At 43.0% G+C, this 27,249-nt stretch overlaps 1 protein-coding gene across 1 annotated transcript in view; it reads left to right on the top strand.

Moving 5' to 3' along the window:
- Window positions 1-27,249, top strand: part of Wwp2 (WW domain containing E3 ubiquitin protein ligase 2) — a 125,865-nt gene that overhangs the window by 74,667 nt on the left and 23,949 nt on the right. The window contains exon 8 of the mRNA XM_057753764.1: window positions 10,068-10,278. Coding sequence (XP_057609747.1) covers window positions 10,068-10,278 — 211 coding nt within the window. The remainder of the gene's footprint in view (window positions 1-10,067; window positions 10,279-27,249) is intronic.

A 27,249-nucleotide genomic window follows, 5' to 3' on the forward strand; every position in this document is an offset into this window, starting at 1 on the left:
CTTCCAGGATGGCACTGTAGGGGTTGTGTCTCCTGCTGTTGTTCTCACAGGCATGCAAGACTAATTTAACAGCTCCCCGTTGCCTGTGCACCGTACTTATGCTTATAAAAGACATTCGGGGCAAAACCAGAGCCAGGCTCAGCTGGCTTTTTACATCGTCACAACTGTGCAATACCCATTTTTGTAAAATGAGAGTAACGGGAAGCCTGTCTCTATGAATGCCATGTTTCTAAGTTTTGAAAGTGCTGGGGCTGAGAAGTAGACGGATGGCATAGCACATTATTGACTGTGTGCACAGGGATTTACTGTCTGATTTTTTTTTTTTTATTGAAAACTTCACCAAAAATTTTCATCTGTTACAGTTCCCTTTTAATGTGATTTCCATGCTCAGTGGTTATACAGGCTTGGTGGGACCGAGGCTCCCTGTATGTAGTATATGTTTAAGACTCAGTGACTTACTTGCTGGGGCTTTGTTTCCTCATTTGTAAAATTAGGACCAGAGTGTGCATCTTGCATGTTGTTATAAGGAATAAGCCAGATAAAATTTATACAGAGTATGAGGCATGGCACCTAGCACATAGCTTTTATCTGTATGAATAATTTAATGATGAGGCATAGATATTTGTTTTTGTTTCTTTATTTTTTTAATCCATGTTTCCATTTATCTGTGTGGTCTTTTTGTTTACTTTTTAGAAGATTATTTTTATTAATGGCATGTGCATTTTTCTGTTTGCCCATGTGCACACGTGTGTGGGAGTTCCCAAGCAGGACATAAGAAAGTGTCAGGTCCCCTGGATCCAGAGTTAGTTATTGGTGATTGTGAGCTTGCTGAGGATGCTGGGAACTGAGCTCTAGTCCTCTGAAAGAGTAGCTAGCTGTGCCTCCTGTTGGAGTTTTCACAGAAAGCAGGATTAATTTAACAGTCTCCTGTTGGCTGTGGATTGTATTTATGCATGTAAAAGATATTAAGGGAAACCCCAGAACTCCTAACTACTGAGCCATTCCCTCTTTCCAGCCCCATTGTTTCCTTCTGAAAAGTGGTTTTCATGATGGAATGGAGCTTATCTACAGTTGGTAGAGTGCTTGCCTAGCCTAGCTTGCCTGAGCTTGGGTTCAATCCCTATACCCACATAAACTGAACTCAAGGGAAGCTGGGACTATGAGACCCTATCTCAAAAACTCAAATTAAAATAATAAATTCTAGTGTAGTTAATAGCCATCCATCATCTTCCTTAACTCTGATGTAGTCCTCTATCTTTTGTTTTGTTTTGTTTTGGAGACAAGAGTAGCTAGCTTGAAAGACTGTGTTCACCAGGCTGGCCTTCAATTCCTTCTGTCTCTGCACGAAAGGGTTGAAAGGGCTGACTACAGTCTGCACCACCTCCGCTGGCATGTGTCCCTCTTTGCATACAGCTTTGTTCTGGGGAAACCTAAAAACATTTTTTTAAGAAGCAGTTCTAGCTGTATTGAGTACACTGGCCTTGAATTCCTGGGCTCTGGCTATTCCACGGGGCCATGAGTAGCTGATCCTATATACACAGGATATACACAGGAGGTTTTTTTTTTTTTTTTTTAGTGTAATTCTTGTGTCAATGGATGTGAATTTTTAAATATGAGATCAGTTTCCTTTTAAGAGGATTGCGGATGTGTTCAAGGCTGATAAAGCTCTCACAAAGTTGTAAATACTGTTCTGGTTTTATGCTGTCAAGGTTGAGTTCTACCTCATGGTTTATTCTTGCTAATTTTTTAAATTTTATTTTGCTGTTTTGGTGTTGGGGATTGAACTTCTGGCCTTAGGCATGCTGTGTATACACTGTATCACTGAGCTACCCAGCCCTAGAGTAATTTCTTCTGTATTGGAGCCCTGTCCTCACTGTGTCGGTCAGGCAGCTTCCACTGTGGCTTCTCCTCCGAGCGAGCACTTCCTACTGTCTTTTATACTGTGAGGATTTTTTCTTGTTTTGAGTAAGTCCCACTTATTTTGAATATTGGGATAATATTTTTAAATTTTTTATTTCATGTGTGTATGTACTTTGCCTGCATGAGTTTGTCACCATGTGACTGTCTGACAGGAATCAGATGCCCTGGGACTGGTGTTACAGATGTTGTGAGCCATGTGGTTACTGGGAATTGAACCTGGGTCATCTGGAAGAGGTGCTAATACTCTTAACCCCTGAGCCATAGCTCTGCCTTGTTACTTTTTCCTCTTTGAAAGTTCATAACTTTTTCAAAAATAAATTTTAGACTTTCTATTTTTAGAGGCATGCGTTGTCTACTTAAGCTGATTAAGACTTTAATTTTACCACTAATCAGGCATGGAGGGTATGGTTTGTACACCTTTCCCCTTTATTATTATATGACTTTATTTTTTCCTTTTGCATAAAGATTCATTGTTGCTGTTTTGTTTTAGAGAGAGGATATTATTATGAAATTCTGACTAGCCTGGAACTTGATATGTAGATCAGGCTGGCCTCAAACCCACAAAGATCCACTTGCCTGTCTGCCAAGTGCTGGGATTAAAGGCCTGTGCCACCACCCATATCTATCTTTATTATTTTTAATCCTGTGTCTGTGTGTGGGTATGTGCCAGAGGTGTCTGCTGTGGGTGCTGGGAGCCAAACTCAGGTCCTCTCCAGCTCCTAATTTAAAACAAAAAATCGTTGTGTGTGTATTATGATTTTATGTGTTTATGTATGGGTATATACATGTGTGTGTGTGTGCGCACTCGTGCACCTTTCTGTATAGGTCAGAGGTCACCGTTGAGGGCCTTCCTCAGCTGCCCTTCACCTTTTGTTTTGAGACAAGATCTCTATCTCTCTCTTTACCTTCCTTGCCCTTCCCTCTTTTTCTCTCTGAACTTGGAGTGTGCCAATTGCTAGGCAGGCTTGCCTGGGATGAAGAAAAAGAATGTCCAGTTCCTGATCTTTTTCTTGGCTAAAAGGTTTCCTGTTCCTGAATGGATGTGATTCCTAAAGTTGAAGTGTTTAACCACCAGCACAGAAGAGCCTTGTGACACACTCGTAGTTGAAGAAACTTTTCTTCCCATCCAGGACAACATCCAGACCCTCTTCATTTCCTTCTTCCCCATTATCTCCACCTCATGATACCCTGGATTTGAGTGTCAATTCTGCTGCTCGCTGATTGCACAGCACTCTGAGCAGTCGTGGAGCTTGCGTGTCTTTGAAGGGGGAATGACATTTTCCACATGGGCTGTTGGAATTGCAAATGAGCTAATAAAAGTGTACTTGCTAAAGGCAATGAGGGATCCTGGATTGAACAAAGTCTAGAGTTTAGTCAATAGTATTGTACAGATTCTTTTTTTAGTTTTGTCAAATGTGTTATGGTTATATTAAGGAATAGCACTAGGGGACGTTGGGTAAAGGACCACCATCTTTTTAACTTTTCTATATAAAGATTCCTTCTAAAGTAGGAACTCAGGAGGTTGAGGCAAGAGGATCATAGTTCAAGGTCAGCTTGACCTACATAGGCACTATTCCATCTCAGACAGTAAGCAAACCAAAGCTAAATAACTCCCAAATATATTTAAAGACCTATTTTTTAAATGGTAATGTTATCAGGTGATTGTAGTTCTAATATCTTTTAAAATTATTAGATTTAGTGAATGCTTATTTGTTAAATAAATATTTATTAAATGTTGTTTTGCTGGACAGTGTAAACTATAAGCCAGGACAAGACCCCTGCCTTTTAATCTTTCAGTGAAAGTTGAAAATCCATCCTAATCAAGTGCCAGCCGCGAGGCCACAGACACTGCCGGGTCTCTGCAAGCCGTGACCAGCTGCACCATGGTAGCTTGGAGAACATGTGGGGAACAGGGCTGGTATGACAGAGATAGGCAAGGACGTAGGGGATAGAAAGGAAAATGTTGCTGGGGCTGTGACTCAGACCGTAGAGTGCTTGCTTACCTAGTGTGTCCCAAGCTCTGGGTTTGCTCCTCATACTGTGTACACACGCTTAGTGGTGCATGCCTATAGCCCCAGCACTCCAAAGGTAAAGACAGGAGCCTCAGATATTCAGGGTTAGTGTTGGCTACATAGTGAGTTTGAGGCTAGCCTAGGATATGTGAGACCCTGTCTCAAAAGAAAAAAAGAGAAAGAGAAAAGAACAGAAAAGAGGAAATGCTGGTTGTACCAACAGCAGAGACAGCCTGAGTCATTTTCAGACTTCCACTGAGGTACAGCTGGCTCCTTCGCTTTGCCACACAAAAGAATTTCAGGATTAATAGTATGAAGCAGAACTGGAGTTTATTAAAAGTCAATAATAATTATTATTGTTACTGTTATTATTATTACTGAGATGGTCTTGCTATGTAATCTATGGCCTAGAACTCTGTATAGACCAGGTTTGGCCTTGAACTCAGAGATCCAGCCACCTCTGTTTCCAGAAGGCTTTATTTTTATTTTATGTATACGGGTATTGTGCCTACCTGTATATTTATATCCCACTTGGGTGCCTGGTACCCCTTGAGACCAGAAGAGAGTATCAGATCCCCTGGAACTGGAGTTATAGATGGTTTTGAGCTGCCATGTGGGTTCTGGGGACCAAACCTGGGCCCTCTGCAAGAGCAGCAAGTGCTGTCAACTGCTGGGCCATCTCCAGCCCCTTTAAAGGCATTATAATATAGATATAGATTTAATATGTAATGTAAGCTCAGGGGCTTATGAGGACCACAAGACACTGAGAGCATGATTATGGGCTAAAGAAGAGTCACAATACCATTGTCGTTACAGTATTTTTATCTAGAACCTGTTATCCATGGGGCTGAGGAAATTAAGAAAACTTGCTCTTCTTCTAAAGGATGTGAATTTGGTTCCTAGCACCCATGTTACTCAGCTCATGACTAACTGCAAACTCCTGGTCTCAGCAGGCACCTACATTCACATGTATACACATACATCTATTAACAATTTCTAAATAAAAAGGCATTTTAAGTTGGCATAGTGGTGTAAGCCTTTAGTCCCGGCAATGGTGAGTCAGAGGTAGGCAGATCTCTGAGTTCGAAGCCAGCCTAGTCTACAGAAAAGTTCCAGGACAAACAGGGCTACACAGAGAAACCCTGTCTCAAAACTGAGAGAGAGAGAGAAGAGAGAGAGAGAGAGAGAGAGAGAGAGAGAGAGAGAGAGAGAGAGACAGAGAGAGAGAGAGAGAGAGAGAGAGAGAGAAAATAGCTCAGACATGCAGAGGTAGCCTCTATTGTGTTTCTTGTGATTTCCCCTAGAGCCATTCTTTAAATGTACAAGTGTATGCATGTGTGTTATCTGAGAGGAAAAAGACACATGTGTTCATGCACATACAAATGATAACAGTATATATACACTGTTCAGCAATTTCTCATTTAATTATATTAGAGTTTTTCCATAGAACTTGAAGCTAATGTGAAGAACTTTGTCCTATATACTCCTCCACTAAACCTAGCTAATATGGGCAATAACACATCAATTAAAATGTTTGAATCCTATACCTCTGTGGTTTTTTTTTCCCTACAACATTTTAAAAAGCTTTATTTGTAATTCTGTGTGGGTGGATGTGTGTAGAAGGGTAGAGGGAATGGAGCTGGCCAGAGCCACCAGATCGCCTGGAGTTAGGTTACAGGTGGTTGGGAGCCATCAGAAGTGCTGGGAATTGAAGTCACGTTCTCTGGAACAGCAGTGTGTACTCTTAGTGGCTGAGCCATCTCACCACCTCCACCCCCTCAATAAATTTTTAAAGAAAATGAAATCATTTTCAGATGATGCAAGGTCATCAGCTCGTTATTCTGGACACTGGCAGAGGAAGAGTCAGGTTTTTCCACAGGCTCCATCCCTCACAGTCTGAACCCTGGGGAAGCAGAGTGGTTGAGGGCCTGTTCCTCTTTACTTAAATGAAGACCACACCAAGGGTATTAGAATTGGTATTTTGCAACCTCCAATGAATTATTGAAGTATTTGTCAGTTTCTGAACTCTTTGTTAATTTATTTATTCACTGACTTTTCATAATTTAGTATATTACTATAGCTCTGTAATAAGTCTGATATGCTGGAGAAAATCCCCAACAGAAATCAGCAGTCTTAAAAAAAAAAAAAAAAAGAAAGAAAGAAACCAGCAGTCTTCTTTAGACTTTCATCTCTACTCTTGCAAATTTAGTTTCTCTTATAAATTTTACAGTGAATTTATCTACGACTTAAAAAGGCATGGTGGGGGTTTTTTAAAGATTGGAATTGCATAAAGTTTATAGATTTGCATAAAGAGGATTGCCATCTGTGGTAGGTACTATCTTAGCTCAGATAGAATATGGAAAACAAGCAAAGTTTTGCATTTATGTTGGGGAAACATTCTTGGTACAGATTTAGTTATTAAGCATCTGATGTAGCCTCTTTGCCAGATAGCATTAATACTTGGAAGAAAGCAGCAGTCTCAGGGTAAGGATACAGCCCAGCTCAGGGACAGTGCACTTGCCTAGCCCGTGCAAGGCTCTGGCTTTGATCCTCAGCACTGCAAGACAAATAAATAGAACAAAATCCAAGGGACTCAATCAGAGGCAGTTTCACATCTCAGGGTCACAGTCATTTGTTAAAGTCAAGCTTGGTCATATCCTGGGAAGGCATTTTGGTTTTAGCTGACTACCAGTGTTAGCCAGTTGGATCTGGTTATATGTAATCTTTGTTCCTACTAAAGGATGTGCAAAAAAGTGGAGAGAGTTACTTAAGCCCTGGAGGCAAACAGCAGAGTATGAATTAGATGTCTTATGACCTTGCCAGGTTATTCAGTCTCCTGGATGCTTGATTCCTCAGTAGAAAGTGGGGCAGTTGAGGTGCCTAGCTGGTGGGGCTGTGTGTGAAGCTTCAGGAACAGAAACTAAAGAGAGAACTTTGTGTTCTGTCTAGCACACACCCCACCCCATCCCATATTCAGTAGTAATGTTTATTATTCTTATTTAAATTTGTCGTCTGGCCGGGCGGTGGTGGCGCACGCCTTTAATCCCAGCACTTGGGAGGCAGAGGTAGGTGGATCTCTGTGAGTTCGAGACCAACCTGGTCTACAAGAGCTAATTCCAGGACAGGCTCCAAAGCCACAGAGAAACCCTGTCTCGAAAAACCAAAAAAAAAAAAAAATTTGTCGTCTGGAACTGGAGAGATGGCTCAGCAGTTGAGAGCACTTTCTGTTCTTTCAGAAGACCCTGGCTCAATTCCTAGCACTCACATGGCAGCTCAGAACCTTCCCTATCTCCAGTTCCAGGGAATCTGTTGCCCTCTTGTGAACTCCTCAGACACAAGCACACAAGTGATGTACATACATTCATGTAGCAAATCATTAATACACATAAATAAAATAAATCTCTTAAAAAGATAGTCTTCTGACTCTCTTGGCAGATCCTGATACTATGTAGGAGAAATGCAGGCAGTTAGACAAGGATAGCCTGGAAACAGTGAGGAAATAATAGCCTTTGTATTAGGGTCAGAGGCGGGAGACTAATGCGGAACAGGAAACATACCAGGTACTTTTGGATTGCTTTGGCATGGACAATGGAGGGCAGCTGATGGAGTTGAGCTGAATCTCCTCCAACCACATCTGCTTTACAGTAAACTGTAACTGTGGCATCTCCATGGAGGTCAAGGAGCAGGTGCTAACCTGCTTTTCTAGGAGAACTACAAACAAATTTCTGAATTAGAAAGAGGAAACTAAATGATGACTAAGCTGTTTTGCATTGAAATTCTGATTTAAATGTGTAGACAGTTCTGCATATAACTCCTCTGTTTTCAAAGAATTGCAATTCTTTGAATCCGTTTGCTCTCTCTGTTCCAAGTCAGAGGATTTAGAGTGTCTTGGGGTCCTTGTAGACATAGTGATCATCAAAGACCTGAAGAAACTAAGTGAAGTAAGGAGGTTAGGAGTTGCCTTGTTCACTTGTTGTCTGTTGTTGCCTTGGAGACAAGTCCTTAGTTCTGAGTCCCTTTTACTTTTACGTACCTGTTAATCCCTGCTTCTATCCTTGAATCAAGACTCTTTTAAACAGCCATTCTCTACCTGTGGGTCACAACCCTTTGGGATTGAATAATCCCTTCACAGAGGTTGTGTATCAGATATTTACATTACAATTCATAACAGTAGAAAATTACAGTTATAAAATAGCAGTGAAATAGTTTTATGTTTGGGTCACCACAACATGAGGAACTGTATTAAAGGGTCACAGCATCAGGAAGACTGAGATCCATTGCTTTAAGAGAACACTATGGGGATCAGTGAGATGGCTCAACAGTTAAAAGCACTGGCCGCTTTTGCAAAGGACCTGGGAACTGATTCCCAGCACCTAGGTGGTGGGTGGCTCACAACTGCCTGTAACTCCAATTCCGATGGACTCAACATCCTCTTCTGGTCGCAACAGGCACTGCATGCGTGTCGTGCACAGACATACATGGGAACAAAACACTCAAACACATAAAATAAGATTAAAATAATAAAAAAGAACATTATGGAAGTTTTTGCCTTTTTCTGTGTGCTGTCCATGTCTAGCAGACAGATGGCAACTTTAAAGGAAAGGATGCACTCCTGTAAATGTGGCCTTGGCTGTCTTCACTTACAGCAGCACCCTCCCTCGTTACCCTGTCCTGTTATTCTTTCTTGTATTGATATCACTGTAACCACAGCATATTAGAAAACCCTAATAAAGTTATGTTTAATTAATTTACTTATGATTCATTTTCTGGGGCTGGGGAGGTGGCTTAGTAAGTAAGACTGCTTGCTCTTCAATCAAGGAGACCTGAGTTTGAATCCCCAGCACTCATAAAAAATACAGGCATAGCTTGCATGTGCCTATAATTACAGCATCATGGAGCAGAGACGGGTGGATCCTGAAAGCTTGCTGGTTAGATAGCCTAGCCAAAACTGCAAGCTTCCGATTCAGTGAGAGACCCAGTCTCAAAACTGTAAGGCAGAGAGAGATAGAGGAGGACACTCGGTACGCTGCTGCAGCGTCTGCACACAAGTGCACAGGGAGCAAGCGCACATGGGTGTCCACTCACATGCACACACACACAATTCATTTTCTCATGTCCTTTGGGAAGACATCACTAACCTAATGTTATTTTTATAGTAATGTTTTTGTTCTTCTTTTGTTTGTCTGTTTTTGGAAGTAAGTTCTTATATAGCCCTGGCTGTCTGGCCTAGAGTTTACTGTGTAGCCCTATAACCAGAATACCAGAGTTTGTGTCACTTGTCACCAAAACACTGATGAGCAGATACAGGAATCGAATTTTTTTTCTCAAAATTGTTATTTTTAATTATGTGTAGGTGTGTGTATCTGCATGTAGGTATGTGCATATGAGGCCAGAGGTGAGGGATGCCCTAGAGATGCTTGACAGGAATACTGCGAACCTGATGCAGCCCCCCTGCAAGAATAGCAAGTACTCCTAACCACTGAGCCATCTCCCTAGCCCAGGAATTGAGTGTTTAAACTATACTTTTTAGATCTGACAACTTGTGAAAATAGAATTACTAGCCCATAAAATCTGCCTTCCCTCCTAGCTCTTGCCACACACCTCCTAGGGAGTGGGAACAAAGGTCATGCTGGAGCCTTGTGGGAAGTCTTGTCTGTGAAATCCACCGTGCAGCTCTTCTTATTGTCTCCTTATTTTCTCTTGTTACTAAATCTCTCGTGTAGCCAGCATTCGAATCCCACTCTGGTAAGTTAGCTCAGGACACACTCATCAGTGTGTCTGCTGGTTATGATTATTCTGTAGTGTGTATGTGCAGAGTCTTTCCCACATTATGGAATACAAATGTGCGCTTATAACTAGAATATAAACGTGTCCCTACCTATCCCTTTTGGCTACCATCAGACCTGATTGGCATAAAATTTACTATATGGCTTCAAACTTGAGGCCATCTTCCTGCCTCCACCGTCTGAGGGCTGCGACCAACACGCGAGGCCTGGTTTTGTAAAACTCACAGTTGTCCAGTGTGAGTAGGGCTGGTGTCGTAGATGCAGTGTTAGTGAATGGTGTGCAAAACCTAGTCAGAGAGAGCAAAATTCTTGTTCCTAGTTATCATTAAGTATGGTTTGTGCATTTCAGTGAATGAGGAACCTACTACAGCCAGTGATCCCGAAGAACCTTCTGTTGTTGGTGTGACAGCCCCACCAGCTGCAGCCTTGAGCGTGTCCCCAAACCCCAGCACAACATCTCTCCCTGGTTCATCCACACCAGTGGAGGGAGAAGAGCCCAGCACTTCGGGGACACAGCAGCTCCCTGCCACCGCCCAGGCTCCTGATGCTCTCCCTGCCGGGTGAGTAGCCTTGTGTCCCATCATGATACTCGACTCCTCGGCAAATGCCTCCTCCACCAGGTCAGAAGCAATGTGGTCAATTCATACCTAGTGGCCAGGGGTCTTTGGGAAGGCTGCCATGTTTAGGAGTAAGAGAGGCAAACATTTGAAAGAGCCTAAACCGTCTCAGGAGGCAAGTTAGTGCTACCTTCCCCTGGGACCCAAGTGCACAGCTTCTGTGGGACAAGGAGCTTGTTGCCTTTGAGGATTGTTTGTGTGTGTGTGAGAGAGAGGGAGGTGTCTGACTAGATGCTGCCTAGAGAATAGCTTTTTTCCCTCCTAAGTTTGACCTTGGCAGTCCATGAAGGGCTCGGGCTTTAGGTGCTGAGTTGCTGTGCCTGTTATCCCCATAGCCGTGGCCAGTGTCAATACAGGTATTCACTTCCTTGACCTCTTTTACTTTGGATAGCAAAGACCTCAACCAAGATGACAACTCCGGCAAGACAAAGAGAAGCTCAGTTTTGACTATGTAATGAGATGGGACTAGGAACATGGATTCTGGGGACTGACCAGATGGCTCAATGGATAAAACCACTTGCCACCAATCCAGGCAACCTGAGTTTGGTATCCATATCCACATGGTGAAAGGAGAGAACCAACTCCTACAAGTTGTCCTCTGACTTTATATATATATATATATACATACACACACACAAATAAGCATGTGTAGAAAAAATTAAGACTTTGTTTCCCAGGTCAGAAGCAGTCTCTGTTTACACACACACACACACACACACACACACAAATAAGCATGTGTAGAAAAAAATTAAAAGAACATGGATTTTTTTTGGGGGGGATCAATTAGATTGGGGATTTAATCCATTCCTTGACCTCACCTGTGTGGCCTTGTCTGTGTGAGTTACATGTTGGTTGTGTGGTGACAATAAGCATCCACGTCTAAGAACTCCAATAAGATGGTGTGTATAAAACATGTGCTGACAGACAGGCAAGCCTTGCCTTGAAGTGGCTGTGAAGGAGCCATAAAAACAGAGACTGCTTCTGACCTGGGAAACAAAGTCTTAACCTCAGTTAAGGCCGAGTGTGGTCAGGGCCAGTCCCATTGTCCATCTTGGTTATCAATATGGCACGAAAGAAACCAATGTCCCATGCTGGCAAAATGGCGTAGTGTAAGTTGATTGCCACCAAGCCTGAATCCCCCCAGGTGGAGGAGAAAACCAATCCCTGTAGGTTACCCTCTGACTTCCACGTTTGCCCACTGTCATGTGCTCCCTGCCCCTAAGTAAATGTTGTTTAAAAAATTATTTTAGGGCTGCTGGTGCGATGGTTCATCTGGTAAAGGCATTTGCTCCCTAGCCTGGCAGCCCGAGATCAATCCCCAGACCCTCCGTGTAGGAGAAAGCTGAGCAGACTCCTGTGGGTTGTCTGTTGGTCTCTCCAGTCTCTTCCCCTCACAGACACACAAATAAATGCCGAAGAAAGTAGTTTTAAAGAATCCCGTATCTGTCCTCCTCGGTCACTGGTAACGTGCTGATGTAGGCTTGAGGATGGTGAGTATGTCCTCAATGTATAATTCATAATGATGTGGAAAACTGTCTCTTGCATCCTGAGGACTATGACGCCTTGTTCACAGGGCCGCTTCTGATCTCCCAGTCGTTAAAATCCTGTATGAGAGCATGTGTGGTTTTTGCTGCTTGTATTTAGCATTCACAGAACTCCTTTCTCCTAATAGTGTGTTGAGCAAATGGGAACCATTATAGATAAGTCTTATTAACTCAAATCTCAAGAAAATTGGAGCGTTGAGAGGCAGTTCTGAAAAGGCCATCTTTTTGGTCAAGGGTTTGATTTTGTGAAAAGCCTATTCACCCACTACTTGCATACCCCCGCAGAGATTTTCTTTCCTCTCTCACATGTGCTATGGTAGGCTTGAAAGAACTATGTGTTGTTTGTACTTTCAAATCTGTGTGCTATAATTTGGGGGACCAGAGCAGAATCATTTTGGCAGAAAGGAGAGAAAATGGCTGCCTCTGTCCCCAGTGAGCTGTTTGTTTTCTTTCCGTTGAGCAAATGCCTGGAAGGCCGGCCTCTCTCCTGTGTCAGTCACAGGCAATTAGGGCTAATGGCTCAGCATGTCTTTATGTGGGGTGTGTGTGAGGGTTACTGTTCTCTTGGATTGGGCTCTTCCTGTTTCCAAGCAGTTGGAAAACTCCAGACTCTGAAAACACTCTTTATTCAACAGTCCAGGGAAGCCTGCCCCCACTCACCCCCCTTGGCCAGAGGCTAAAACACTTTTCTGAGGTAGAATTTAGACAGTGTCTTTTTCTTAGAGAATTTAGAATGTGACAAGGCCCATGCATGTTTGTGTGCGGGAAGTGTGTGTGTATGTGTGTGTGTGTGTGTGCTGCTACCCACTTTTATGTATAGAATAGTCCAGAGAAGAGTTTGGGAGTCCCGGTTTTCCAGGAGTCCTTACTCCTACCTCAGTATCTGGAGGACCAGGTCAGTGCCCAGGGCTTGCCACTCCTCTTGGAGTGGGCCACCAGCACTGCTGAGCGCATGGCAGTGCAGACAGCAGGCTTTTTGGTTGACTTTGGTATTGGAACCCAGAAAGGACATAGTTTCTACAGCGGTCCTTCCAGTTTGTAGACCTAGTGCCTTCCTCCCTCCATTGTTTCTAAGTTGAAACCCAGGCAACAAGATGGTGAACGTAGCCCTAGTCTATTAAATTGCTGTAAATACTAGAAGAGGAGTGAAGTGCAGCTCCGTGTGGGGCGCCGATGGAGACCGCAGAATACCTTTATCACTTAGGAGAATCTAGAAAGGAAGCGTCTAAGCTGACGTCTCTAGTGTCCAAGTTACAGAAGGTCAGTGCCTTTGTAGGATGGTATGCAGTTTTTTATTTAAAAGCTTTTCATTACATTTTTTCATTACATTCTTTTTAAAAGCATGTGTAGTTGTGTGTACACAAACATATAGAGCTCAGAGGACAGCTTTTAGGGACTTTCTCCTTTTCTTCCATCATGTGGATTCTGGGAGTTGAACTGAGGTTGTCAGGCTGGGGGCAAGAGCCTTTACCTGCAGAGCCATCTCACTGGCCTGCATTTTTCCGCCAGACAGGATAGTCATTACTGTTTAAGGGACAGCAAGTCCAGCGTTAGGCCCTGCAAATGGACAGCTAAGCAAGAAACAGTCTGTGTCAGAATAGTCTGTGAAGTCTGTTCTAGTCCCATTGAATTCTCTCTCTGGCACCTGATTCGATCCCTTGACTTCATTGAGAACTGATGCCAGCTCTCATTTCTGTATCTTGAGCCCACTATACTAGCTGTGTAGCTTAACTCAGCCTAAAACAGATATTACCTGACCCATTCTGACTTGTCCTGCACATAGTACACCATTGGCCCAGGCAACCACCAGACCATTGGTATTTTTTTTGTTTTGTTTTGTTTTTTGTTTTTTGAGTCAGGGTTTCTCTGTGTGTTGCTCTGGCTGCCTGTCCTGGAACTCCCCTTGTAGAACAGGCTGGCCTCGAACTCACAGAGTTCCACCGACTTTTGCCTCCTGAATGCTGGGATTAAAGACGGGTGCTACCACCATCCAGCTATCTGTCTTTCTTTAGACTAACCTTTTAAAGTAAAACTTCTAAGCATGACCTTTCCCACTTGGAATGCCACAGCAGCTTCCTATTGTCTTTAGGGATAAGTTTCCAAATCCTTAAATAAGCTGCAAATCTCTGACAGATGGGCTCCACCTGCCCCAGCCTCCCGTGGAAGCCGCCCTCCCTTTGCAGTTTTAGTCATAATAAAGGCCTTTAGTCCAACCCAACCCATGCCTGCCTCCTCCAGGCCAAGGGGCCTCCCCATGACGGTCTTTCTCAATGCTTCTTCAATGTTGTTTTACATTTAATTCCTTATGTTTCAGGGTAATGACAGTCCTCAGGGAAGCAGTCCTTCCCGACCCCTGGTAGACAAGGTTGAATAACCATTTGTGTGGCCATATCTCCTCTCACTCTTGTCATTGCTTGTTCAAGTCCCTCATCATTCTGGGCTGTAGGTGACTAGGAGCCTGGCACAAAGTAGGCCCAGGACCTACTTGTAATGAATACATCTAAGTGCTGTCTTTCTCCTCCCCCATTTCCTTCCCCCTCAATCTGAATGAATGCTCTGCTTCAGTGATGCTTTAAAGAAAAGGCATCTCTAAAAGAATATTGCATTTTCCTTCATTCGCCCTGTTGACTGGCCTTGGGCTCAGCAGTGTCTGTCACAGATCACAACCCACCTCTTCGTAAAGGCTCCTCATCGCTGGATTCTCTTCGGCTTAAAATATTTTTAAGCTAAACTAGATTGTTTGCTTGGGCCTCAGGCTGACTCCTCCATCTCCTCTGCTTTGTTGAATGATAGGGAGGGAGGGAGGGAGAGAGAGAGAGAGAGAGAGAGAGAGAGAGAGAGAGAGAGAGAGAGAGAGAGAGAGATTGATTTATTGGGGATTCCAAGAATTGCCACATTGGTGCTCTGAAGTTTACAGCAGGAAAAACTGGTCACACACATCTGTGTGCTTCTAGGCCAAGGGCTTCTGAAACAGGGACTGCCTGAGGCCAAATACAACATTCTTTATTCCATTTCTCTCTGTCTGGAAATCCTTTTTTTTTTTTTCTTTTAACCTAATTAGCCCCAGAGAAGCTACTGGAAGGTGTGGAATTTCCAGGTTATAAGTGTCCATTGAAAGAAGGGGTGTTGGACACACGTGAGGTAGTGACCCAGGCAGGGACTAGAAAGCGTGGCCACTTTGGTCAGTTGGCCCTGTGTCTGGTTTTTGTCAGTGTCGAGCCCACTCTGGAGACTGAACACCCATGAGCAGACCATGTGTACATAGCTTTGACAAACCTCCAGCACGCCTCGGTCTCTCAGCTCTCAGAGTCCCTCACACAGAGGCACATTATTTCGGCCTGGCAGCTAGCACATGGCTGTGGTTTCTTACATAAGGGAGGACGTTGTGTTTGGACTGCCGGCTTACCTCAGCTCTGCCATTTCACACCATCCTTGTTCTCCCCAAGTCATTGGCTGCCCTGTTTCCTGCCTCAGAGCAGAACTAATGGGGCGGTGTTTTCACATTTGCCGTCTGTCCCCATGCCCTTGCTGGAGACACAGGCTTCTCTAGGTAGACCTCGAGACAGCTTTGGGGGAGTTCTCTGATGTTCTGTTTGTAGAGACACCAAAAGGGATGGGGGAGTTGGGAGCATCTCTGCTAAGTTATAACTAGTCTGGGCCACGGAATCTCATTCTGCATTCGATTTTGGCTTAAGCCAAAGTGCTTCTCACTCAAAGCGTTTATAGTGTTACACAAGGTATAAATGAAGAACCTGCTTTGGTGGGGGATGCTATTGATTTATTTCTAAATTTTTAACCTATGATGAATCTTTATATTTGTTTTACCTTCTGCTCAAGGTATCGCATACATATCTAGATGCTGTGGCAATGTCATAGACACAGAAGTTTCTAGAAGCTAAGAAACTTCTCTGTTTCTGGGCACAAACTCTTAACAGTTTGGACCATGGACCACATTTTAAGTGTCTTGGGATTCACAGATTATATCTGGAGACTGTGCCCTTTTCTCACCTTTTGTTTTGTGGAATATAACTTTGTTTTTGACACTAAAAGGATTATTACATGCGTAGATAACTCAAATAGTGCGTGTTGTCTTCTTTCCAGAAGACTCTGCTGTCACTAGTGGACTCCCAGAGCCATGAGCTGTTCCTCCCATATCAAAATTATGTGATCGCATGTAATCCTTAGGCCATTTACTATGCTTTCTTGAGAGCTCCTCAAGAATGAGGAGTATTGTGCCCATCTTGGCACCCTCAGCATCTTCCGTGGTGTGGGGAGACAGAGTGGCAAGTCTAAGTAGATAAGGGACTCACATTCTTACTTGTCCTTAGTATTTTAATTTCCATTTGATCTAATAAAAGACCATTGAGCCGGGCGGTGGTGGTGCATGCCTTTAATCCCAGCACTCGGGAGGCAGAGACAGGCGGATCTCTGTGAGTTCGAGACCAGCCTGGTCTACAAGAGCTAGTTCCAGGACAGACTCCAAAACCAAAAAAAAAAAAAAAAAGACCATTGAGCTGAACATGGTTCCTCACACCTGTAATCAGAGAATTTAGAGAAGCTGAGGCAGGAAGATGGTTGGATCTGAGACCAGCCTCGGCTAGAATAAAAGACCCTGTTTCAAAAAGCTATAAAACAAAACCCACAAAACAACAGCAAAGCAAAACCAAACAAGATCTTTAATAGGCAGGGTTGGGGATGGGGTAGGGAGTATAGACACAGCATAGCAACAACAGATATTTCTGTGCATCTTTTGTCATTTTCCTGACCATTAATAGTAGCCACCAGATGCAATAAACTTTCACACTGAGTTGGGGATTGCTGACTTTAACCCAGAGATCATTTTGTTCATTCTTTTTGCAATATGAGTTAGCTGCTTTTGTTTTCATGCCCCAAGTGAGGACACCTTAAACAGTTCACCTGGGGTGACAAATTTTGACACCAAGATTACAGATATTGACACCAAAGGGACAATTATCAACATGGAATAAACATGTATCTATTAGATTTTTGTACTTATAGAACTATTAAAAGCCTGTAGATAAAAATGGTGACTAGGAGGCAGGTGAGATGCCTTAGTTGGTAAAAGTGCCAAGCCTGAACCTGAATTTGGTCCCTGGAACCGGGAAGATGGAAGGAGAGAACGGCCTCCCACAAATTGTCCTCTGACTTCTGTACAAGTGCCCTGCAGCACCCCAACCCCCAATAAATATATAAATGTAAAATTTTCTCCCCAGAGACCTTGAGGCCTAAAATACTTTGAAAGTCTTACACACCCCTTTTTGATGCAGTCACCGTGTACAGGAATACCTAGACGTGGTCACATCCACATAAACAGCCATGTGGTTTTCTGTTGTATGAATAGTGTAAGCTTCCGTGATCTTGTTCTCTACAATTGCAGCTGTGCTGCACTGAGGCCGTTCCCTGTACACACCTTTTTGTACACATGCTTATTTCTGTAAGAGCTGTAGTACCGAGGGCTGGTAAGACCTCCAGTGCAGTGGCAAAGCACTTGCTCAGTATACATAAGGTTCTGTGTTCGATCCCCAACACTTCCCTGAGAAAAGGGCAGAAGCAGTGATGCCTAATTAATGGTGTTTTGTCAGATGTGGTAGTGCACATCTGTAACCCAGCACTCAGAAAGCAGATCGAAGAGGATCTAAGTGTGAGGCTAGCTTGGTATACACAAGGTCTGTGGCAACCTGGAGTGAGATTCCATCTAAAACAAAACAAAACAACAAAACAAACAAACAAAACATAAAAACAGACAAAAAAAACCCAAGAAAATCAAATGTCCTTCTGGAAGTGAATTTCCTGTACCCAGACCTTCAGCTTTGGGGACCCCTCTCAAATTGCTTCCTTGGGTCAGCTATGGGGGACCCTCTCAAATTGCTTTTTCAGATCTTCTTTGGGTACACATATGTGATCTTACTACAACTCACCTTGTTGGCTCTTCTTTGGGTACACATATGTGATCTTACTACAACTCACATTGTTGGCTCTTCTTTGGGTACACATATGTGATCTTACTACAACTCACATTGTTGGCTCTTTTTCATTTGGCCCAATCTAATCTTTTTGTGGTTTGAATTTAAATTTCTTTTATTATCATTGATATTCTTTTTAATATTTTCCTTTTTTATAATGAATTGCCTTATTGGTGTAATTTTTGTTCCACTTTTTCATTTGGCTATTTGTGTTTCTCTCTATTTATTTATGTAAGTACCCTATTTGCATATATACCTGTATGACAGAAAAGGGCATCAAATCTCATTATAGATAGTTGTAAACCACCTTGTGGTTGCTGGGAATTGAACTCAGGACCCGGTAGAGCAGCCAGTACTTTTAATTGCTGAGCCATCTTCCTGGCCCTCTTAAAATTTCTTTTTTTGTTTTTGTTTATTTGTTTGTTTTGGGGGGGTTATTGTTGTTTTTTCGAGACAGGGTTTCTTTGTGTAGCTATGGCTGTCCTGGAACTCCCTCTGTAAACCAGTCTGGCCTTGAACTCACAAAGATACACCTGCTTCTGCCTCTTGAGTGTTGAGATTAAAGGCAAGTGCCACCACAGCCCTGGAGTGTTTCTTTCCTTTTAAAAAAGACTTATTTATCTTCCTTTTTAGTGTATGGATCTTTGTCTATATATATGTATGTGTGCCATATGGTGCCTTGGAGGTCAGAAGAGGGCAGTGGGACTGGAATTGGAGTTATGGACAGTTGTTGTGAGCCACCATATGGATACTGTGGAACTAAACCCAGGTCCTCTACAAGAGCAGCAAGTGCTCTTAACTGCTAAGCCACCTCCCATCCCTTTGTTTTCTCTTTAGCCAGCAGGATTTGTTTGCTTGTAACAGAATCTCTTGTAGCTTAGGCTGGTCTTGAATGTGTTCTGTAGCCTACGTACATGACTTGAACTCCGTATCTTCCCTTTGCCTCTTGAGTACAGATATTGCAGATGTAGCTTCATGATTCTTAATATGTGCTAGATAATGTCCAATGATATATATTGTCAAAACTTTTTCCCAGACTGTAGCTTGTCTCATTATTTTGTTTATAGTGCCTTTAAAAAAATGGGTCTAGAGAGATTTTTCAGCGGTCTAGAGCAGTCTAGACCAGCTTCAATTTCTAGCATCCACAGTGGCCCACAACCATCCTAACTCCAGTTCCAAGAGATCTCTTGCCCTCTTCTGACCTCCATGACACCAGTCATGCATGTGGTGCACATACATACATGCAAGCAAAACATTCATACTCGTAAAATTAGACAGCTTTTTAAAATTTAAAAATGATAGCCGGGCATGGTGGTGCATGCCTTTAATTCCAACACTCAAGAGGCAGAGGCAGGAGGATCTCTGAGTTTGAGGCCAGCCTAGTATACAAAGTAAGTTTCAGGGTAGTGAGGACTGTTATACAGGGAAACCCTGTCTCAAAAAAACAAACAAACAAAAATTAAAGATGATTGTGTATGTGTGGTACAAACGTGTGTGTACACGTATGTGTGGTCATCTTGAGTTCCTCCTTGTTCTGAGGTTGTAACATTCTTGTAACGTACAGATACCCCCCATTTTGCTGATTTAGAAAAAAAGACTTTATCATTTTTAATTATGTGTATGTGTGTGGATATGTGCTCCTGAGTGAGGTGTCTGAAAGAGCCAGAGACTTTGGATTTCCTGGAGCTGGAGTTACAGGTAGTTGAGAGTCACCTAACATGGGTCCTGGGAACCAAACTAGGTCCTCAGAAAGAGTGAGTGGTACATGCTTTCAACCACTGAACCATCTTTCTAGCTCCCATTGTTGATTAGTATGCATGTTATTCCATATTTTACCTTTTTTTTTTTTTTTGAGACAGAATTTCTCTGTAGCTTTGGAGGCTCTGTAGCTCTGTAGCTCTTGTAGGCCAAACTGGTCTTGAACTCACAGAGATCCGCCTGCCTCTGCCTCCTGAGTGCTGGGATTAAAGGCGTGCGCCACCACCGCCCGGCATCATATTTTATCTTTTTAAAAATGAGCATGTAATTTATAAACGTTAGCATGCCATTGTTTAACTGTCGTGGTCTTTTTCTTGGTGGGTTAATCATATGACAATTTAGATTTAATTAAAACCAGTATTTTTATATGTAATTAAATGTTAATTACTTTTGTTTTGTGTGTGCAAGAGAGTACATGTGGAGGTCAGAGGACTACTTCCAAGAGTTTGTTCTCTCCTTCTGTCATGTTGGTTCCAGGATCAAATTCAAGCCCAATAGCAAGTACCCATTCTACTGAGCCATCTTTCCAGCCTCTCCTATTTACCCTCAGTCTTGATTATTTCAAGCATGTTATTCATTAACTTGCTTTTCCGTCCATTATGTTGTAAACATCTGAATAAGTTGATACTCATTTCCAGTTTGTTTTAAAACTGGAATAGCCCTGTTATGGAAGTAGCTTTTCTCACCAGACAGTGGTAGAGCACATCTTTAATCTCAACACTCAGGAGGCAGAGGCAGGCAAATCTCTGAGTTTGAGGCCAGCCTGGTCTACAGAGTGAGTTTCAGGACAGCCAGGGACACACAGAGAAACCCTGTCTCAGCAAACAAACAAAAACCAAAAAATAGTAGTAGAATTTCTCTCTGTGCCCCATGGGGCTGTTCAGGGTCTCCGCCCCTGCTCTGATGAGCTACAATAGATGCTCTTACAGCTACATCTCTGACACGATTCTTTCCTTGTCTGTGTTAGGAGTTCAGACTCAGAGGATCTCTATAGACAGGGTTATTGATCAGGTTGCCTTTAGAAAGGAAAAGACTCGTTTTTGCTCCCATCCATCATTTTTCACATTATCTACCTAGGTTGTCAACTTTCCATTGAGTGTGTGTGTGTGTGTGTGTGTGTATGTGTGTGTGTTTTACAGAAACCATTTCTGAGACTTGTCTTTACTTTCTATAAAAGCTTATATTTGAATGTTACCAGACTCCATCTGGGATTTCCCCAAGGCAAAGAAAACAGTATGATTGAAGAGAAAAAGAAAACAGGCTTAATTTAGGAAACTCAGTAGCTGCTCCTCTAGCATCTTGGGCTTGGGCGTAGAATGCTGCTGGTAGTTATTAAAAGGAAGTCAGTGTGCTGAGATTGAAGTGCTAGTCCAGAATTCAGGAAAGGCCCCGGAGAAGCAAGGAGTTAGACACAGTCCTTACTCTGTTGAGAAATGAACCAATAAAGCCAGGAGCCAGTGTGAAGGCACTAAGTTGCCCAAGAACCAGTATGAAGGTACTATGTTGCAGTGTGTTTAGATTTCTGACTCTGAAAACATCACTGCAGAGGAAGGAATCCTTACAGTTCCAGAAGGAGTAGGACTCGGTGCAGAGGCATCAGCTGTAAGAGCATAGATAGGAAGGCACAAGTCAGCCTTCTCCCTCTCCTGTCTCTGGTTTTGGACAGGGTCTTGCTCTATAGCCTAGGCTGGCCTTGAATTTGTTATTCTCCTGCCTCAGCCTCCTCATTCAGGTGTACCCTGCAGGCCCAGCAAAAGCATGTATTGTATCTTTGTTTTTGTGTTTAACCAGTATGAAGTTGAATTTCTACATGGGAGACTTTGGGAAAACACAAATACTTCTAGTATATTCTTCTAAAGTTTCATTTCAGTTTAAGTAATGGCAAGAAATCTTTTCTTTTTTTTTTCTTGGATTTTTCGAGACAGGGTTTCTCTGTAGCTTTTGGTTCCTGTCCTGGAACTAGCTCTTGTAGACCAGGCTGGCCTCGAACTCACAGAGATCCGCCTGCCTCTGCCTCCCAAGTGCTGGGATTAAAGGCGTGCGCCACCACCGCTCGGCTAAGAAATCTTTTCTTTAGGATGCCCAAGGTTCTGTCTGCCATGGCTTCATTTGTTTGTTTTGTTTTGTTTTATTTATTCAAGACAAGATTTCCTGTATCCTAGGCCGGCTTTGAACTTAGTATGTAGGAGACTGGGTATCACTAGGTGTCCTGTGTCCTAGACTGACTTTGAACTAAGGATCTTCCTAGTTTAGACTCCAGAGACTGGAAGTTATAAATGTGTACATATCACCATGTTATGATTTTGTTCATTTTACCTATTAATTGCATTTTAAAGTTATTCTTCATATAATTTATGCAATGTGCTTTGATCATATCCATCTACCATCTCCTTCTCCCTCTTCCTAGTGCTCCTATCCACCACCTTCCCAACGGCCCTGTTTCTAATGAAGAAAGCGGGTTTTCTTTCACTGTGAGGGCTGTTAATACCATTGCCTACGTAAATAAACCAAGCACAGTAATGACTAGAAATAGTCAATACTCTTTCTTTTTTAAAAATTATTTATTTTTATCTCATGTGCATTTATATTTTGCCTGCATTTATGTCTATAAAAGTGTCAGGTCCCCTGAAACTGGAGTTAGACAGTTGTGAGCTGCCATGTGGGTGCTGGGAATTGAGCCTAGGTCCTCTGAAAAGGGCAGCCTGTGCTCTTAACTGCTGAGCCATCTCTCCAGCCACATCAATACTCTTACTAAGAATGTAGTTTGAACATATAACCATGTAATTTTATAAAGGTCATTTAGGAATAACCCTAGTACTAACCTGAACTCCTTGCCATTATCAGCACATTCCCAGTCCCCCCCCCTTTTTTTTTTTTGGTGAAACTGAGATCTGTCCAAACACAGGATCTGACTAAACCAATGCGTTGATCCGGATGGTTTGACAGTATCGTGTAATGGCAGCTAGTGGGTAGCTCATTTCCTGATGATTTTTAATGAAGAATTACTTTTGGAGGGAATTTCTGCATGACACTGAGAGCTCAGCCCAGGGCTTCATGCATGCTAAGAAAGCAATAACAGAGTTCTTGATATGAAGCTTCCACTGGCTCAGGCTATCCTGAAGTCCTGATCCTTCTGTCTTTGCCTCCTGAGTGCTGAGATTCCATGTAGGCACCACACCACGCTGATGGTAATCTTTTAGATAATGGTGTAGAAAGTTAATTGACATCATCCTAAGAATGGGATTGAGGCTTTGTCTTGGCCTTTAAACTATTTAACGTGGAGATTGTGGGGAGACTGGGGATCAAGGGTAGAAGATACACAACAGAATAAAGGAATGAAGGTAAAAGAAAATTTACCTTAAGAGTGAGTTAAATTGGAAACTTCTTAAGTCTTCAAAAACAAGACTCAGTGTGGCCACTATTCAGTCCGGTGTCACTCACTGAGGGCCAAGGAGCAACATGTGGGGTAGTGACCTGAAACAAACTCGCTGCTGTGAACACTGCTTCTGAGAGCATCAAAGAAAGCTGTTCAGTATGTAGACAGAACCTGTGTGACCCGGATGCAACGCTGAGCAAGACCCACAGCAATGGATTGAAAAGGCTTTTTATCTCAGTGTGAGGAAGATGCTTATAAGGGACAGAAACTCAACCCCTGGCAGGGATATGCTGACAAAAGTCAAAGCCAGTATCATTTTCTTGGCATGAGGAGACCAAGCCAAGATAGTCGGGAGGCTTAATTTATGTGGGTCAAGCAGAAGCAGGAGGCTCGTGCACGGCTGGTGATAGAAGTGACCCACTGTGCTGAATGAATGAGAGGAAGGCTGCGTGGCTCATGAATAGCTGTGCAGGTAAGGGAAGAGTGAGAGTTCTCAAAGAAAGGGAGGCAAGCCAGGCCGGGGGTCAGGACAGACCCCACAGTCATTTAATCTGAGCAGGAGTCCGGTTTTCAAAGGAAATGTGTAGATAGTAACAGGTGGAAGGAAGGTCTGGTCCTTCGCTGTTTCCTAGCAAGTCAGTTGAGAAGGTTCATAAGGACACAGAGTAGGGCTGGACAATAGCAGTCCCTGAAAGAGTGACTATCGCCATCAAAGATGAGAGGGCAGATCTCACCTAGGCCTGTGTGCTAAAAGAGCAGCCAGAACCGTGGGCTGCAGTGGAGGGGAGGGGTAGCTCATGTGCTTGGCAGTTCTGTACCACTGTGTGGATTAAAGGCATCCATTGCCTGGAATTTCAAGTATCTACCTATCTTCGGATTAAAATATTAAGCAAGGCATAATAAAACCATTTCCTTTGTTTCAAATGGAAACTGCATATAAGATGAGTTATATACTGAAAGGGTTTTAGGAATAAAAGAAAAATATGTTCAGGGTTTTTGTTTTTAACTTTTTCGGTGAATTTTATTAGTTGTTACATTATGATTCAGGGTCCCAGGGTAAGGACTATCATATATCCAGGTCCCCTTTTTACTCTCTGAGGAGAAAAGAAAAACAGAACAGAGGAGAGGTGGGCGGAGCCAGGTCAGCTCTTCCCAGGAGATGTGCCCTCTGCTCTGCAGTCATTCCAGGCTGAGGCCCATGATAGGGGCTGAGGGATTGTACACACGGGGGTACCACTCACACAAGTCACCCAAAAGCCTTAGCAGTCATTGTTGTCTACCAGCAGTGTGGCTCGGGGAGTTCTGCCAGCAGCTCCTGGTCTGCTTATGCTGTGGGTTGGCTGTTTCGTAGTTTTTTATTGTAATCTTGATGTCTGTGGCCATGGTGCTGACTCCTAGACAGCCCCGGAGCAGCGCTGGTTCAGTGTGACCTTATCAGAGACACCAGTGCCAGTTGTTCATTTTTTAGATCTCCGTTTGCTACAACAGATACTTTATCTTTTAAAGAGGGGTGTTCCAGACCGGGTTTGGTATTACATGACTGTAAGTCCCAGCACTCAAGAGGCTGAGGCAGAAGGATGGTAAGTAAAGTTTGAGGGCAGCATGGACTGCATATCAAGACCCTGTTTCAAACAAATGGGGTGAAGACACCCAGTGAAATTATTGTGGACAGTTTTGCAAAATGAGCAGACCGCTTTTATTAGGCTATGACCCTGTTTTTATGTTTTTACAGTGCTAAGACTAGATTCCAGGACCTGGCATGAACCAGCATGTGCTCTATTTCCAGGGTATATATTAGATACCCAGTTTTAATTTTCAAGACAGTGTTTGATGTAGCTCGGGCCATCCTAACTTACTGCGAAGCTGAGGGTAACCTTGAGTTCCCATACCTCCCTTCTCTATTTGGGGTTTGGATATTCTTTTTTTTTTTTTTTTTTTTTTTTTGGTTTTTCGAAACAGGGTTTCTCTGTAGCTTTGGAACCAGTCCTGGAACTAGCTCTTGTAGACCAGGCTGTCCTTGAAGTCACTTAGAGAGATTCACCTGTCTCTGCCTCCTGAGTGGTAGGATTAAAGGCATGCGCCACCACCCGCCCAGCCTGGGTTTGGATAATTTCTATGTGAGTAAGTTTGAATGGGGCAGTACCTGTCAGTGTTTCTTACAGGTAAAATTATGAAGCACAAATCTTACACTTTGCTCACTTCATACTCTCAAGTAGTAGTCACGTTGAAACAAATTCCTATTTATTTTATGAGCAAGCAAGCAGAATCAGTGGGACAGCTCAGCATTGAAACCCTTGCTTCACAAGCCTGAGGACCTAAGTTTTTTCCCCAAACTCCGTGTAAAAATGGAAAGGGAGGGGGGCTGGAGAGATGGCTCAGAGGTTAAGAGCATTGCCTGCTCTTCCAAAGGTCCTGAGTTCAATTCCCGGCAACCACATGGTGGCTCACAACCATCTGTAATGGGGTCTGGTGCCTTCTTCTGGCCTGCAGGCATACACACAGACAGAATATTGTATACATAATAAATAAATATTTTTAAAATATTTTTTAAAAATGGAAGGGGAGAACCAACAGCAGAAAGTTATCCTTTGGCCGGCACATGCGTGCTGTGACACGTGCATCATACACACACAGGCAACAATAATATTCTAAAAACAAGCTTTTCATCATCACAGACTAGACTAACTTTTCATCATCACAGACTAGACTAACTTTTCATCATCACAGACTAGACTAACTTTTCATCATCACAGACTAGACTATCTTCTTCCAAAAAGACCAGGCAGTACCCCAAAGTAGAAGTAAATAAAACCAGGGTAACTTCTGGGTCTGTTTTTATCCTTCACAAAACAGTCTTGTATCAAACTTTTGTGGCCTTTGTATAGGTTGCTATATTCTGGTCCCATGAGTCCGGGTAACAGGAGTGTGGAATGGTGGACCTTGACTGTGTTTGCGCTGCTTGGCTTGGTTGGTTCTCTGCAATACCTGGTGTCTTTTCCTTTCGTTAGCACACATGAACCGTCCTCAGCCTCCCAGACTCATATTAACTTACTCACAGCTCAGTCCTCAGACAGCAGTGCACTGTGTTCCTGGATCCATGTCTTCACATTGACTCTGATGATGAATCCTATGGCTTAAAAATAAATATCACTGGCTACATAGTGAGACCTGTCTCAAAATAATTAGATAAATAAATAAGATTTTTATCATAAATATACACAAAGCTAGGAGAACAGGGCTAGGTGATATAACTTTTTTTGATTTTATTTATATTTTGTCTTTGAGCATTTTCTTGCCTGAGCATTAGTCTGTATACCATACACATGCAGAGACTCAAAGAGTGTATCAGATCCCCCGGACTGGAGTTACAGACAGATGTAAGCTGGGAGTCAAACCTGGGTCCTCTGGAAGAGCAGCCAGTGCTTTTAACTGCTGAGCCATCTCTCTAGTCACAGGTTGTGGTAACTTAAAAGGCAGAAAGGGGCCCCAAACTAAACTTTCAAAGAAGCCCATGAAACCCAGAAATTGGCATGCAAATTTTTTTTAGAAATTCATTTTAGAAAGAAAACATTCTCCATTTTCATTGTAATCTTTTTTTAAGATGTATTAATTTATGATGTATAGCGTTCTGCCTGCATGTATGCCTGTACACCAGAAGAGGGCACCATATCTCATTTTAGATGGTTGTGAGCCACCATGTGGGTGCTGGGAATTGAACTCAGGACCTTTGGAAGAGCACTCAGTGCCCTTGACCTCTGAGCCATTTCTCCAGCCCCTCCATTGTATTCTTAAGGAATCTTTGATCCTATAATACCCAAGAAGCACCGATTTGAACAATTCACAGAGCAGCTGGAGAGATGGCTCCTCAGAGGTGAGGAACACATACTGCTCTTCCAGATTGCGATATGGCGGCACACAACTGCCTGTAGCCCTAGCTCCAGGAGGATCCAGTTCCTCCATCTGGCTTTCTTGGACACCTGTACTCACTTGCATATACCCCCATACAGACACATAATAAAAGATAAATCTTTAAAAAAAGAAAAAAAAAAAAAAAGATCATGGCATGCAAGCTTGTGCCCAGGGGGATTTCCAGTGCTCTCTGTTGTGAAGGGATGCACATCAGTCTTGTCAGGAGGATTCCAGCAGCAGCGCAGAACTGGTATGACGCTGGGCTGACCTGTCATCTTTGTGGTGAAATGTGTGAAATGTCATCTTTGTGGTTTTTGTTTTGTTTTTCTTTTGAGCCCATGGA

This window comes from Chionomys nivalis, chromosome 21, assembly GCF_950005125.1.
Source record: "Chionomys nivalis chromosome 21, mChiNiv1.1, whole genome shotgun sequence".
Taxonomy (NCBI): Eukaryota; Metazoa; Chordata; class Mammalia; order Rodentia; family Cricetidae; genus Chionomys; species Chionomys nivalis.